This window comes from Dromaius novaehollandiae, chromosome 1 (assembly GCF_036370855.1).
Source record: "Dromaius novaehollandiae isolate bDroNov1 chromosome 1, bDroNov1.hap1, whole genome shotgun sequence".
NCBI lineage: Eukaryota > Metazoa > Chordata > Aves > Casuariiformes > Dromaiidae > Dromaius > Dromaius novaehollandiae.
In genome coordinates, this window is record NC_088098.1 from 138151827 (window position 1) to 138168570 (window position 16744).

General features: G+C 38.9%; 1 protein-coding gene across 3 annotated transcripts in view; it reads right to left on the reverse strand.

Moving 5' to 3' along the window:
* The window catches only part of FRMPD4 (FERM and PDZ domain containing 4), a 314384-nt gene that overhangs the window by 19805 nt on the left and 277835 nt on the right, over positions 1 to 16744 (reverse strand). For all 3 annotated transcript variants that reach the window (XM_026117225.2, XM_064500344.1, XM_026117239.2), the window contains 3 exons: positions 12651 to 12696; positions 3283 to 3387; positions 1990 to 2097 (listed from right to left, as the gene is read on the reverse strand). In XM_026117225.2, coding sequence (XP_025973010.2) covers positions 1990 to 2097; positions 3283 to 3387; positions 12651 to 12696 — 259 coding nt within the window. The remainder of the gene's footprint in view (positions 1 to 1989; positions 2098 to 3282; positions 3388 to 12650; positions 12697 to 16744) is intronic.

Sequence of the window (16744 nt, forward strand, 5' to 3'; positions counted from 1 at the left end):
CACCAAGGCTGAGGAGAAGGGAACGATCCACTCCCTCCACCTTCTGGTAACGTCCTGCCTAATGCAGCCCTGGATACCATGGGTTGTCTTTGGCATAAGAGCACATTGACGGGCTATGTTCAACTTGCTGTCCACTGGGACCCCCAGGGCCTTCTCTGCAAAACTGCTCTCTGGCAGGTCAGCCCCCAGCCTGTGCTGGTGCATGGGAGGCCAACCCCCTGGGGCTGCATATTGCCCCAACCTATCTTCTCATCCAATAAGCTATAATCATCCAATTCAGGTGTTGCTTCTCACGGGGACAGCAGGTAAGCCACTGGTTGCATCCTTGTTTTTACGTCATGAATGACTGGATGGCTAGGGGGAGGGAAAAACTATATTTGTCTTTACTGAATTGGGGCATGGCTACTTTGCTCAGGTTTAGATGAAGCAAAAATCTGCACCCACCCATCCACGACTGGCAATATACAGGCACACATACACACATATATGTGATATAGAGCTGTGCATGCTATGGAATATATAATAGCCTGAATTAGATAAAGAGGAAATTGTTCCTGCAAAAAGTGAGAACGACTAAGGCCAAAGCAGGCTTATGACATTACTAAAACTGAGTTGGTAAGCCGCAGGGGTTTCTTTGCAAATGACTACAGGTTAGATATGTGGCTACATAGCACATGGCACACCGATGATAGAACTACTGACAACTAGTAGGATGTGATGGCCACAGAAAAGCCCCCTAAGGCAAAATATTCTGGAACAGATTGGTTGGTTATACAGTCATAAAATAAAATACTGGGAAGCATGCTCATGGGCCTCAGAAGGGGATGGAGACCTCAATCTCTGTGTGAAGCATGTCTCCTAATTCTTCACCCAACCAAATTCTTGAATGGACTGCAGAACTTCAGTATCACATCGCTGTAGTGTGGAGGCTTGTACCTATTGCTTGGGCTCAATTTATGCCTAAGGTGTATATATGAATCACAAACAGAATTTGCAGCCTCTTTTTCAGTTTAACTTTAATATGTTTTGTTCCTTCACCTGCAGGTAGAAGTAAATTTCCCCACTTTTACTTTAGCAAAATGCTTTCCTTGCTGTTCCAACTGGTTGAGCATATGACATAATCACAGTGAGCAGAAAAGCAGGATTTCTTGAAATACACATAGTTTTACAATCTCTTAAAGCCAGCAAAAGCTGGCACTGCAGCTGAAAATTGCATCCTCCCGCCTTTGCTGCCCATTCCCACCCATGCACCTCTCTTCTCTCATAGTCACAAGTGTGCACACTGCCATGTGGTGAACTAGATTTGGTAACTGATCTGGGTTAAAACTAACTCACTCAAGCAAAAATGCTTGAGAGAATAAAAACATGCCCAACAGTGCTAGTCATTTGCTTACTATACAACTCCAAGGCACTCACACACGTCAACAGCAGCTTTGATTTAGGAACCTAAATGGAGCAGAGTATCGCAGATACCTCCCTAGTAGCCTTAGCAGTGGGTCAGAGCTTCACTGCTGTTTAAACTCTACATGAAATGTGTTAGGGAAAGTATAGAGGACAATACACTGAGATGAGCAATTTATCACCAGCATCACCCTACAATATCCCATCCCAAGTTCACTGGATGACAAGCTAGATGATACTCAATTAGCAAGCAACATCTTAATCTTCTTAGCTTCTTACTTTTGCTGACAAATTGTGCTAGCATTTGGCAGCATATCAAAATGATAGGTCCATGCAATTTTAATTGTGCCCCAGGCACATTAAAATGATCACTCCTGCTTTTTCTTCATTCACAATACAATGCATGTTACCAGCAGAGAAACAGAATGAAACATTACTTCTTAACTATGAAGCGAGCCATAACTTAATGCACTAGCCGTTCTGATCTTAAAGGGTTCAAAATAAATTACAGTTATCAAAAGATCTCGCAAAATACTTAATTGGCATCCTGGACGTTGCATGTTATGAGATTTGGTAGATTTAGCCTACCTTTATTGAAGTGCTGCAGTCAAAACGGAAAGATTTGGTTTGTCCATTTTCAAGATACACCTTCAGAACATTTGGCATGAAAAGAAGTGAATTGTCCTTAACTGTTTCCTGCCAAGCAAATTAGTGAATCAGATTACAGCTCCACTTTACATGTTACAAGGGAAATCAAAATCGTTTTCTACAGAGAAGGGCATCGCACAGATAAGAAGGTAACATCTGAAAATGAGTTTGTTGACTCAAACTGAAAGCAGAATTAGCTATGCCCTATAAGATTCTAGCCATGCTCTTTACAGCTGCATCTACCAGCTGTCTTTTTCTTGGAATAAATAACTGTTCGTATACATTTTATCACTGACTTGGAATATTTTCTTTCCTTAAATCCTGTTCCTCTGACAATATAGAATAGAAGAGAAAAAAAATAGAATAGAAAAAAATAGAATAGAATAGAGAAAGAAGATTACTGTGCCTCTGCAATACAGTGAGCTATCTAGTGTCTTTAACCTATGAAACTGGAACACCAGAATCATTAGTAAAAATTAAAATCAAGATGTTCTACATTTTCCTTAATGCTGGATGTTAAATCCGGCATTATTTAAGAAGAATAATGTATAATATTGCTCATTAATTGTGACAATTCAAAAAAAGATAGTAAAATAAACCCAAAAAGGAAGAGAAACAAATGAGGCTTTGCTTTTTCAAAAAAAAAAAAATCTGCTGTTGAAAAAAATACAGTATCACTTTATGTCTGAAAGAGTTGAACAAAGAAATCAGTACAGAAAGATGTTCTGGCAAATTAGGAAAACAAGCTAGAAGTTTATGTTTAAGGAGGAGTTCAGTGACTCTCAGAACAAGGCTGACTTTTCCTGAGGGCTGGAAAGAACAAGTTCAAGTAGATAAAACAAGTTTTAAAGAGGTCTGTGAGGTAGTGTTAATCCATTTTCCTGACATGCTACTTCTCTTGAGTTGCTGGATTTTCCTTTTACAAAAATGCCCTGAAAAAACAAGAAAGCATTATCAAGACTATAAAGAAAGATATGTGTGCTATCGCCACAAAATGCATATTCATTAGCATTCTCATTTTTTTTAAAAGGGCCAATTTTTTAATTAGGGGTCCAATTCGTAGATTTAAAAAATGGGCCTTTCTAAAACTTCAGAAATAGAACTATCCTTTTCTATTCTTCGCAAGCCTATCACCATTGTTCCTACCATATATTTTCCTTACTTTCCAGCCTTGAGGCATACCTTTGGATGAAATGCTCAGTCCTTCCTGAGGTTAAAAAATTGAATACTCACCGACACCTGGCCATTGATAATTACTTCTTCTGAGAAGCGCACTTTGACAGGATTGGACTTCAATCTTGCCTTTTTTGCAGCACTAATAAATGCTGATTTAGGAGACTGGAAGGAGAAATGATGACAAGATATATCACATAATTTCAAGTTACAACATATCTTTCCTTTTTCAATTAGTTACCCTGTTCCTCACACACTGGATACTCCACATATACAGCAATACTCTGCATACTGCTCAGTGAGAAGAATGGAAATATAGCCAAACCATAATGCTCCTTGATATAATATATATACACAAATACATACATAGAGGTAACCACCGATGCATATGGCACATACTGAAACTTATCCCACAGTCAGACAGGAGCAATGAGAAGGGCTCTCAGTATACATACAAATTACTTATAGTGCTTTGTCAATGACTGCTGTCAACTATACTGGCTTGCATGAATGAACATTGACCAGTCAGTGACCCTTCCTTCAAACTTTAAATGGAAAATTTTGGCATGGCCCATGATCCACTACATATACATATACATATACATATACACACAGTTTTTGCAAAAAAAATGTCTGAGAGCTCTCCAAGTACAGTGGCGTCTCATTATATCAGTTCACTTGCAAGCACAGGTTAGAACCACCAAAAGGACCATGCAGGCTAGCAGGTTTGTCCTACATTCTCTACACAAGCTCTGTGAAAGGCTTGGTTACAACCGATCAGGCACTTGTGGGACTTCAAGGATTAGACAACCAGAATCATTTCTGATTTTCTTCTGGGACTTAATTGACTTTTACCTACTACATTATTCATTGGATTGACCTGTGATCAAGTGCTCAGCCCTTGGAAGAAAATCTCTCCCCACATGGCGAGTTTGACTAACAACTGGGATACTGAACCTACTTTAAGTAACAAATTAAATGTACACAGTCAAAAGGATTTCCATTTTCAGCAGCAGAAGCAAGGTGGTTTAATTCTCAGGTCATTTACAAATACAGAGCTCTTGGCATCACCTAACACCACAACCATGATAATGGGCAATGGAAGAAATTCTGGCTTCATTGAAAATCACTGGGTTCCTCTGGGCCAGGTTTTGATCCATTTATTTCAGTAAGATGTGAATTAGGATTTTCAGAATCTTATCCTAATTCCTGAGGAGTGGCCTCAGTAGTTTTGGATACTGAAAGTACCAACTTGTGTTGGTTTGTTTGTCTGTGAGAAATTGGTGCAGGCATCGATGGTGATCCTGGAATAACTTCCTATTATCAATGCAGTACAACGGCAGTTCTTGTCAACACAGCAAGTCTTGTCACCATCACTAAAATCTGGACATGACTAAATCTGCAGCAGTGAAAGAGTAGTTCAGGCCATGTGCTCTTGTAGTCTTTGATCTCTGCTGAGACTGTGTAAAAAGCTATTTTTCTGCGATGGAGAAGTCCAGTTTTTAGAAACTGACAGGATGAAGTCTAGCTTGTTTTTGTACGCCACTGACTTAACATCACATGGAAAATGTGGTAACTATTACAATGGGCTCAATATCAGCCAATAAACAAGGAACGGAAAGTGCCACACTCCTGGAAATATTAGTGTCATCTGATAATTCCTGAAGTTCAAAACAGAACCAAGAAATAGAAGTGAATGCTCTCTCAACTTTAGAGTTCATTCTTATCTTTTCTCTAACAGCTACAAGCATGCAGTTCTTTTTTTTTTTTTTTTTTAACTAGTAACAGTATATGAAAGAAAATTCAAACATGGGATCAAACCAAGCTGAGTTTCCAAAACCAGTGACGAAAACCACAGAAGGGCCCCAAAAGATCAGAAACAGTGGCAGAAAAGAAAAAAAAAACTAAATTAGGAAAACAAGAATTCTTCAGCAAGAAGGTACAACATGGAAGTGGTAATGCAGCATGCTTACATATGCTTACATATGGTATTCTGGAGATGAATACCTAGAAAGAGACAGCGTGTGGAAACACCATGATTAAGATCACTGCCCATATGCCCTTTCTGATCCCCCCCACCCCATGTGGTGCTCCCTTTCTGCAGCATGTAAGGGGCATATTCTATCTGACATCCAAATAATGGACTACAACCTCTCTATTCCTGCTGCCATGGGACAGCACTACTACAGGAACAGGCTGACTGGCTCTCACTTGCAAGGGCAGGTGAGAAGAGGAGTATATTTCAGGTACTCTTCTTGCTGGAAGGGGCTTCTTACAGCTGTTTGCTCTTGTCGCAGATGAGTCACCAGCCTGGCCTCTCTTTAGAGGCAGACTGTCAAATTTTCTTCTGGATTCTGGTAAGGTTTTTCCCATACAGTAAATCTGGCAGACCACTATGTGGCTTTGTTGTTTGACTTTTGAGGTTCTAGAGAGCAGTGTGTGTGCGGGGAATAAACACTTAAATTATCCCCAAAATGTGATATGGGAGTCCAACACAATTGAAAAGCTTAAACATACGTGAGCTCCCTGGAATCTCCTTGGGTAACAAGGTTTAACATTACTGCACAGCAAGAGGAGTATACCATCACCTGAGATAAAATGTGCAGCTTCCCTGCCTCCTCACTTCTACCGCTGCCTGCCTGCACAAGGGAAAGAGGGTAGGACTCAGGCATCTTTCAAGACACTGGGTACACCCAAAAGTAAATTGCTTTCTAAAAAAACAGGGATATAATGAAAACTAGAACAGCTGTGCCAAGTTTTGGGGGGGAATAGTCTCTGTTGATTGAATAATATTGCAGCTTTTACATTTAATTACACAATCTCCATTGTTTCTATTTCTGCATTTAACTTGGCACTTGACATTTTCTCTTTGAGAAAGGAACTATTTCCAAAGAGCGCAGATAAAACCTAAGCAAAATATTTATTTTTGTTTATCAAAACTTATTTGTCTATCTAACAAAACATCAGCAAAATCATCTCCTGCTCTATTATATTTGAATGTCTTATCATTTCTAGGCTAAGAATGCTATCAATAAATGTTTTTCCAAGTGGCAGGTTCATTTGTTTCTGATATGCCATCTCTTAGGCAAATGGAAGCCATTATTCTCAGCTGATGACCTTAAACAGGAGGTGTTTACAGTAATGCAGTATGTTTATCACTGCAGATAAAGTATTTGCATTGTCATAGATAAAAGCAACTTAATTAGAGTGACTTTTGCAAAATGAGGGAACACATTTTGATAACAAGTCAGAATACTTAAAAATACAAACTGTACAATGTGTGACCTACACAATGTTTTCTGCTAAAAACTCAAATTTATCAGGAATTTGAATAATTTTTACCTGTTTACACAGAATTAAGTAAAACTTCAGCTGATCATTTCAGCACTACTTAGAGAAACTGCTAACAAGAGGGTTGAAGCATTGCACAGAGATTCATTTGGAGGAAATGACAGTGAAAACTGAGACCCTTCTTTGAACCCTACTTGTGATCATAATCTATGGGCATCTCATCAGCAGGGTCAAAGCATGAGAGATTGCTAGTAACAAGAGGAGGCTTTCTGGAAAACGGTATTTTTCTCATTTTTTGGACTTCTCAAAATTAGATCTAACTTTTGTCAGCAGCATTATAGCAGATCATTTTCAGATAGCTGTTTGAAATTATACCTTTTATTTTGAGGGAAACTTTTTAGAGTGAAAACAAGAACATTCAGCATTTTGCCCACTTTTGCAGGTCAGCTGCAATTTGAGGCAATTCCAAATGAAATGGTGCTTACATTGCTGCAAAAGCCCCTCTGAGTCCTCTCACCGGTAGAGCTGTTGCAACAACAAAATCATTCCTCATGCTCAAGAGAAAGAAGGATTTAGCAGCTTAGGGGGGGATAGCATAGTACTGAGTTGCCGTAAGGAAATTAAACACGGCAGCAGTATGGGACAGTCATAAAGGTGAAAGGAAAACCTGCTTTCCGAAAATGAGTGTCAAATTGGACTAAAATAAGGTAGTTTTAAGTGGCCACAGATTGTATATATACAATCAACTCTAAGCTTGCTACCTAAAATTAGTCTTTAGTTAGCTGTGAAATATCACGTTTGTTGGGAAATAGGGAAAAATTGTATGACTGCAAAAATGTGTTGATTTTTTGGGCCATCCCTAAAGGCAATTATGCGAGGCAAAATTTAGCAAGCAAATAAAATGTGAACAAGAAGAAGAATTAAATTTATTAAGTGGAACAGTACATAATGCCCAAAGGCAAACTAAATATTGTCATTCATGGCTGTGAGCAAGGCTGAAACAACTAGACTGGCTCACAAGAGCACTGCAGAAGAGCAGGTAGGGACAGAGAAGTAATAATGTTGAGAAATTTTACCTTGCAGTAATTTGTTATCACCACAGTGCACTGACAGATGGGCATCGGGAATGCTCCTTTGTTAAACTCTTGGCACAAGTTTGATTGCTGAAGTAGTGATCAGATTTCTGATCACTCTTAGAAGTTCTGTTTTTTTTCCTAAACAATATGATCTACCAGAGACAATTATATTTTGTTATTGCCAGAGTGTAATCACAGTCAAATCATTAGTCACATACACGTATAACACAAGCCTCCAAGGTGGGGAATTGCCAGACCTTACTTTAATGCAGGAATTGCAAAAATGCAATCAGTTCCATCTACAGTAAATGACAGGTTTATTGTGACTGTCCCAAGTGTTGTGAGTGAAACCGCAGATCTGTTTCAGACTTTGTGGAACGTGTAGACATCTCACCTCTTCTCCTGACTAGATGGGCCTGGACCATCTACCTCTACGTTTATAAAACGTGGAGGTCCTCCACAATATGCTTTTCAGTGGCATCTTGAGATCCTCCTCGTCAAGCTCCAACCTTTTATATTTATGGATTACCCCTTTACATTCATGACTGGTTCTCATAAACAGGTGATGTCTCTTAAGTGCAGAGAAGCACATAAAAAGACAGCCTTGCTGTACTACTTGAAGTCCTACTGAGCAAATTCTGCCAGGAGGCGGACCTCTGGGAATGAAAGAATCTTCACCCCAGACAAATCTGGGCACCAAAAAGGAAGGAATATATGAATGAGAATACACCTGAGGCAGGGGAAAGGCTAACGAAGAGGGAAAAGAGACCTAATAGCAACTGTGGGGGGAGAAGAGAAGAAGAAAGAATTGGAATGAGAAAAAGGCAGACAGTGTGAAGGGTGGAGAGGCTGAAACATTTGCTGAAACAATTAACACAAAATTTTAGGCAGAATTTTCACATACTCTTTCCTGCTGAACAGACTGTATATTTTGTACAAGTACACTCTAGAAAAATCAATAAAACCTAAGAAAAGGCCTCCAGAAAGAAAGGGCAGGTGCAGCAGTGCACACTGGGATTTATACCACACACCGATGAACGATGAAAGGCTGTTCGACATAGTTCTTATGTGAGAGGAGTCCTGTCCAAACAGCAAAAGGGTTGCTGGAAAGTGGCCATGTACCAGCTTTCTAGGAGGCAACACACTGTTAGTATGTTTGTTAGTAAGCACATCATAATCACGCTGTGTGTATAGAACTAAAGCCACGTATAGAATTAAGCATGCTAAAAAGCTCATATGGAAGTTATGCAGTGGCAAAGGTCCTAAATATAATTGTGAAAAATGCTGTTACGTATATATTCAAAGAAAAAATTGTCATCATTCTACATCAACTTCTCAGCTCCAAGTAGTCAAAAACCCTCCTGTTCAAGAGGCTTGTATGTCTGGCCTCGGAATGAACTTTTTAAAAGTACAATTTGATATTCCTTTTCACTTCAGGTTTCTAAGTCTTTGGAACAAACCTGTTTCTTTTTTATGCCCTTGTTTACAACCAAGTCCACATATAGTGGACTTTTCTATTAATTACACAACTCCAGAAGGTTAAGCAGAGCGAAAAATAGACAGTGAGAGACTGTCAATAAAGTCAGTTTTTGCCACAACCACTACAATTCATAAATGACTTATTTACTGAAGTTTCTCTGAAAACATTGTTTCTCAGACATGTTAACAGTATCATAACATCTCTTTCAAATGGATGTAAAATAAAAAAAAATCTTATCCTTTTTCCATCACAGAACTTATGCACCGCAAAATTGCCAGAGATCTCTACTGGGCCTGGATTGTATCCAAGGACATTAAGAGATTAATCATGAAAGCAACATATCAAATGATTTCTACACATAAAATCTGAACAGATAACAAAACAGGCACGTTATTTGATTTGAGTAATGCTTAAAACTTAATAAGGCACCAATCTGAATGATAGTCCATTTATAGAATAAAATGGTCAGAAATGCTAATCAAATGCCATAATTCTAGAAATCAAAACTTTAAACTGCTTCAAGTCCTTTAGCGATTCTGTCACTTTCTTATGAGCAGTGGTGATACTAACCTAGCAGAGATTTATTAGATTGATGGAAAGAACAAGAGAATATAATGTTTTGGTGTGGTCATAATTAAAATGAAATTTTAATGAGTTTAACCATTAAACAAAAATGAATGCACTTAAGCAAAAATGATCTGCAATAGCTTTCAGAAAGTAGTATGTGAACTACAGGGTACTATAAATCTAGATTACTTTTACTTTCACCTGCAATCATAAAGAATGGTTACTTGAAAGAATGCAAACAATACAAACTCTAAATAGTGTAAATAAAAACAACTAAGAAACAGCATTCTATAATCCATCTTGGCAGATATTTTTCATGCAGTCATAGAAACAAAAAGGTTCACCATCAAGAAGAGAGCTAGCTGAAATATTTCTAATGATGTATTTCTCCCAGGAATGGAAAAGAGGGTTCAGTCTTTATTTAAAAGTTCTTAGTTTTCCTTTGTCTGGTATGCATTTCATCTTTCCAGTTTTATAAGTAAAATGGTAAAAGGGAAAAAGGAGGAGGCAAAACTAAAGAAAAGAGGAAACACCTAAGTATCATAACTTTTGAAGACATAAATATTGTTCAAAACTGAAACAAAATGCATTTGTCAAGGGACCCAGCGCACTCAGAAGTACATCCGCGTCTCACTGAATGGAAGAAGATGGCAGGCATGGCCATGCTGGTGTAACATGCAGGGTGGCAGATCTGAGATGGATGCCACCTAATTGGCCCAGGTACTACTAACAGTCAGGTTGGGGCAGGATGAAGTCCAGCATGAGCCAAATGTTGAAGAGTAACTCAGAATCCCAGCAGACTTCATAGCCCAGGGCTCACATGAAATGAGGGACCCTGCACTGTGTCAGGGCCCAAATTTGGGTTCACACACTGGCAACACTCCCACTGCTCCTCAACCCTATGCATACCTTTGTTTCCATTGCAAGAAAACCTGGGCCTGAAAGTGGTGAGGGAGGGAAGCTATGATCCAATACACTCCTGGTCTAGACGGCAGTGGGAAGCAAAATGAGTGGAAAAATCAGAGGAGATCTGCAGGGTGCAACAGTTCAAACTCAGCCACTACATTCACGCCACCTAAGCACTCCTACTTTGTGATGAAAATGGGTAGTTAAAGCTAGTGTTAATATGCTTACAACTGTCTCATCTTCTGACTGCTCTGTGGACATACTCAGTGAAACAATCTTTATCCCTATTTGAGTTAAAACTCTCATCACCCCCAGAACATGGGTGTTAGACTCCAACAGGCATGCCAGAGGGGGGCAAACCAATATCATGCATAAACTCGGCATGTCAGCCCATACAGTTCCTCACAGGAAGCACAGTGCTTCAATACCATTTATATAAAGAGAAAAGCAGCTTGTGCCTTGTGAAGCCTTGAATAGAGGCTGGATCCAAACAAACTGTGAAGATGTCAGGTCACAACTTACCTTCTTCTCCAGAGCAACTGCTGGAAGAAGAGAGTACCTGTGCTGGAAATGTCTCCCACTGGAGACATTTAGGTTACAACTTCCCTTATGTTCAGTATAGACAAGCTTGCTCTCCTACCAGCAGCACAGCAATAACAGGCCACAACACCTCAAAGGCATCCAGTATTACAGTTTACAGTCTCCTTTTAATTCAGCAAGTAAGTAACCACCGAGCCACATGTACCTGCACTAAAGCACATGCCCTTTTTCCACCTAACATTTAAAGAAAAGAATGAAGGCTGTCAACTGATGAAATAAGCCAAACTTATAGAAAGGGAAGCATCTGAGGAACTTTTTCCATATTATAGACGTTTCCTGTGATCAAAATCACTGTCTGTAATCCAGTTAGCTTTAAAGGCATTTAGGTTCTTTATTTAGTCAGATCATGTCTGCATTTCATTTAAGAAGGCTGAGGTCTATCAGATCTCTGATCACCTTACTGCTAGCGGTCTTACTGCAGTGCAGCAGCTACTGCCCAGTTTTGTGGAGGAGCACATACTTTTTTCCCATGAATTAGCTGCTGTGTAGATGGGCTTCTAGAAGGGGTATGTGACCAGGACAGCTTGCCTACCTGGCCACCTCTGAACTAGTCAGAAGGGCTAGCGAGCAGTAGGAAAGCAACACAGCAGTGACGAAGTTGCATTTGCAGGATTTACATTTTGACTGCTTCAGCAGATGCATGTGTTTTCACAACTTTGCATCGAATCCATCTTATCCCTTATTCTTGGAAGAAAAAGATGCACTTCTCTCTTATTGATCAAAACTGTCATGTATCAGGCTAGCAAATGGGGAGGTGAACGGACGTGTTACATTGCAAGGGACACAACTGGACTCACTCCTGACCCATGGTTAAGGTCCCTCAGCAGCCTGCAAGGTGCATATGGCTGTGCACAGGCACATGTGGAGAGAGGGATGTGCTCCCTGCCCCATTTAGCCTCTCTCCTTTCTCATCTGTCCCTCCTCAACCAGGGGTCTGGCCTGAGAGCTCACAAGCCCACTCCCCACAGCACTAATGGAGGTGCAAAGGTGTACGTAGCCCCAGTCAGCATGGTGGGAAGCAGTGCTGGACCCCGCCATGACCCAGACCGCCTTGCTGCAGTGGCCTCCCCTCCTCGCCTCTCCCGCAGGCGTTAAATGTGCTGCCCTAGAGAGACAAACAGACTCCCCTCGCACGCAGGGAAAACTAGCTTGATACACCAGTGCAACTCTGTGGTGATGAGGCGGACCCCTGGCAAACCCAGGAGCTGTGACAGACCAAACCTTGAAACCTTGGGGGCTGTAGGGGGATGGTGCCAGCACAAGTACTGGGCAAGATACCTGCGCGTCCACATGCCTCCAGTGGCGGGAGTTAAAACATACCATCATTATTTAAGTTAGTATTATACGGAGTGCAGTACATGGTAACACACAGTCTTAAATATTGCCTTTAAAAGACACAGCCCTTATCTCACTTTTTTTTTCTTTTATTACAGGGATAAGGTAGAGATGCAAACAGCAGATAGGCAGACAAAATCCACTATGTTGCTAGGAAAGCCACAGATACTTACAGGGTAAGGTTGAACAACAGTAAGGAGGATTGATTCTTTGCAGCTTCTGCAAAAAAGAAAAAGAGTAAATATTCATACTTTCACACACTATAGATAACCAGCTTTTCTTTTTAAAGGAGAAAAGTGCAGTCCTATGGCAAAATGTTTATTACAACCACATAGCAGAAAATTACAGAGATGAATAATATGCCAAAATAACAATGAATATTAAAAATTACATTTTTTCCTACATAATAAAGTGAATTGACCTAACTTTACAGTTTCTACAGAAATACTTGCTCTGTCAGAGAGGCTCACATATTGCAATGATGATTTTCTCTAAAGAGAATGGAATAACATCTGATTAATTCTATGGGTTCAACATTTATAAACCACGTATTTCTGTTGCCTACTTAACAAATGCAGATCATTTTTATACCATCTAGCTCTTGTAAAGGTAAGGCCAAATTTATCTGAAGACAGCAGTATTTTCAAAACAAAAATGAGGACAAAATTTAGTCCCCTGAATCTTCTCTAGCTCACTTTTTCCAGTGGGTGGAGAAAGATTAATATTTGAGGAATAGCCCTGTTAGAATTTTTAGTCTTTTACAATATTACTAAAGAAAGGTTATTCTTTAAAATTGCATTGTTCTTTAGGATGATAGTAGTGAAAACAGAACATATAAGCAGCTCTAAAGAAACTAGTTTAAGGACAAAGAAGAAATTAATGGGTAACTTAATATGATCAAGTGGTTTAGGCAACTTATATGACAAATAAATGCAGATTTTCACTACTGATGGGTAGTTGGTGGTAGTGGATGACTGCAGAAGAGTCACAGGAAAGTGGAAGAAGGAGGAAAATAATCACAGTCAATTACTGTATTATGCTGTTGGACAGAGAGCTTCTGAGGGCAGCATTACCTAAGAAAAGGTCAGTTGCCATTTTGTTGAGATGGAGTTGATTTTCTGTTGGTTTTACTAATTTCAAACACAATTAATTGCTTATTTATATGATATATTGCCTGGCTAACTGAAGTGCAACTGATTTAGCACGCCTGAACTGTTCAGCAGTACAAACTAAAATAAATCACACTGTATTGGTCTTATACATTATCATCTTATATGGCATATTCACATCACTGAGTGCCATTTAAAAGCCAACAAGCAAAGAAAATAGAGAAGAGACTGATGGCCTCGTAAGAAAATGATCTGGAATATCAGGCTGTACTTGGTGTCTCCCTGCAGGCCAACTGGGCTAACAAATTCTACTTTTGCCAAAGCCATCAGCTGTGCAAGAGACAAGATTTGGGGGTCAAAGATTTGGGTAGGGGACAATATCCTCTACCTACAGTAGAACTTGTAAAACTTCAATTTTTACCTGTTTCTTATTAGATAAAATATTTGTATCATTACACTAAAAGAGGGCAGGTAGACTTTTCAAAAGGAGGGATTAAAGGCTTTGATTTTTGTTTGTGCTTAGAAGAAGAGAAATAAAGTCAGATTAGAAAGCTTAAAAAAATGAATGAGGAGCTACACATGGTGAAAATGAAATAATCTTCCACAAAGCAGCATAATTGTATCCCCGTTATGTATTATTATAAATACTGTAAGGAGCTTCCCACAATTACTTTTTCATTTTAAGAAATCCTGTTCCAAACTTAAACTCCAGAAGTGATTTATTCAATCATGAAACAAAATTTACACCTCTATTGACACTGCTGAATTTTGTGAAAATCTAGAGTGCATTTGTAAGATTTGTAAGTTATAGAAGGCATTTCTGGAAATTTCCACTGTTGTATTATTCTATATTGTATTATTCTTCATTTTTATTCTTGACAAGTTTACTGTTTATAGTTTAAAAAAAGAATTCTCCATTCTTTAGTTATTAGTTTTGACCAATAACTGAATTCACTCTACTTCCTTCTATTCTGCCTACCATATTTTTGGGAATCTGAAAATACACAATAATGAATGTAATTTATCTCAAGAATCTCACAGTCATACCTATGCTATATCCAATATATCATCGCCATATTAATCTAGGTATAGGAGTAGACAGAAAAGGCTGCAGAGCTGTTAGCTATGGGATAAACTGCAGCCTTGAGACAAGTACTCCATGCCCAACTGACCTCTTCAGTTACTTTAAGCCCACTAATTTATGTTCTTCATGGACTTGCTCTAACTTTACAGCCATTCTTACCTCCTGCTGTGCAGCCACCTTAAAGAGTTACCTTTATAAAAGGAAAATCAACTTCTCATGGAAATGTTTTTCACCTCTTCACTACTCTCAGATAAAATCTGTCCAAGTGCCAGTAGAGGCAAGATTCAGCCTAGACTAACAAGAGCTTTTTTTAAAATCAAAAAGGTCACTAATTTTAAGAGATATTTTGGGGATGAGACTTTCTTACAGGATAATCACTTGGATTGAAAAGACCTTAGACCTCATCATTAGAGGAAACATTTTCTCTAAAACACATGCTACATACAAATCACAGCACAGTTACAAGGGAAATAAATATTTAATTAGCAGCTGTTTGATCTGCAGTACTCACTCATGACTCCACCATCCACATTAAAACTCATCTCAACTCACGATGACAAAACTTCATACCATAGCACATCACTTTCTACTTCCACTACGGTTATAAAACCATATATATTTAAAAGATAACCCTTGCACAGCACTGGAGACTGCCAACTGTGTCATATATTATATCTATCACAGTAATGGAAAAATAAGGAAATCACTGAGAGTGTAATGTGATCTGTAAGTTTTGTAGCTTAAATATATGTTTACCTATGTATGTCCATGTGTGATATCAGATTATGTAAGCTAGGCACATCGCCATACTTAAATGTGAGCTACGTTCTTTTAAAAAACTTCAGAAAGATAGCAAAGGCCAAAACAACAATCACTTTCCCACTGAAATGTCTTTTCCTCCTGTAAGAGTATGACTAAAGTAAAAAAATTATACATATATATATAGCAGACATTTAATTAACTTTCATACTCCTTTAACCACAGTCTAACCATTTTTCTTTCAAATTTAAACTACTGTCTATGCTTCCTTTTAGAGGCCAAACCTCACTCAAGATCAAACATACACAATTCTAAGCTTTGACAGTGCTTGCAGAGTTTTCAGGTGCTCAGTTAACAGCGACAACGAAATGAAATATCACATTTCTTTCATTTCCTGGCATTAGAATCAAATGGTGAGAACAAGGCTAAAATCTCAAAAGTGCAATGGGAATTTCAGTGATTCATGTATTTGTCCTTTCCAGCACCCTGCACTGTGATTATATTTGCCCATTCTCCCTACTCCTTACAGCTACTTAAGCTGTAATGAGGAGAGAATATAGATGGCTTGAGAATAAAATTACAGAACATTATAAAGGTTAAAGTTGTATTACTAAGTATTATGCGTCTCGGACAACACGAGGCGTTAACATTCTGCTACAATACCGGTCATTGACTTTGTCTGCGAACTTGCAGCTGGCAATTGCTTTCTCTCCTTTGCTTCCATTTTAGCTGGAAGCGAGCAAGGCATGTGGGGGCAGCTGAGGACGACGTGGGAGGAGTGAGGTAACCTCCAGTACCTTGAACAATGGGACGAGATGGCTCTGTTCTTCATACGTGCCCTACTGCAAACACAATAGATGAGGAAAGAGGAAGGATATATACTACCTGCATTCACTCTTAAGACCTGAGAAAGGAAAATTATTATTTATAGTATATTATTAAGCCTTTAATGAAGAAGCATACTAAGTACCTCTCCCAGTGAAGATGAAAAGAATAACAGCCCTTACTCAGAAGACCTAGGTTCCATAATTAATTAGAAACTGATGTATAATAAATAATATAATTCACAGGGAATACAGTCACGGCAAACCTTTCTTTTAACCGTAACATTTCTGTTTCACTGACACTGGACATCAAATTCTAAAATTCCTGTTTTGAAATGCTATGCTTCGTTCTCTGCTATTTCAGGGCCATCTATTGCATTTTTGGTCTTCCTATAAATAACAAGGGCCTGAATTACACAATTACAGGGTTAGATGCCATGATTTGAGGTATAATTCAGACTAAATTTTTGAAATAAGGAAATGGAACTCAG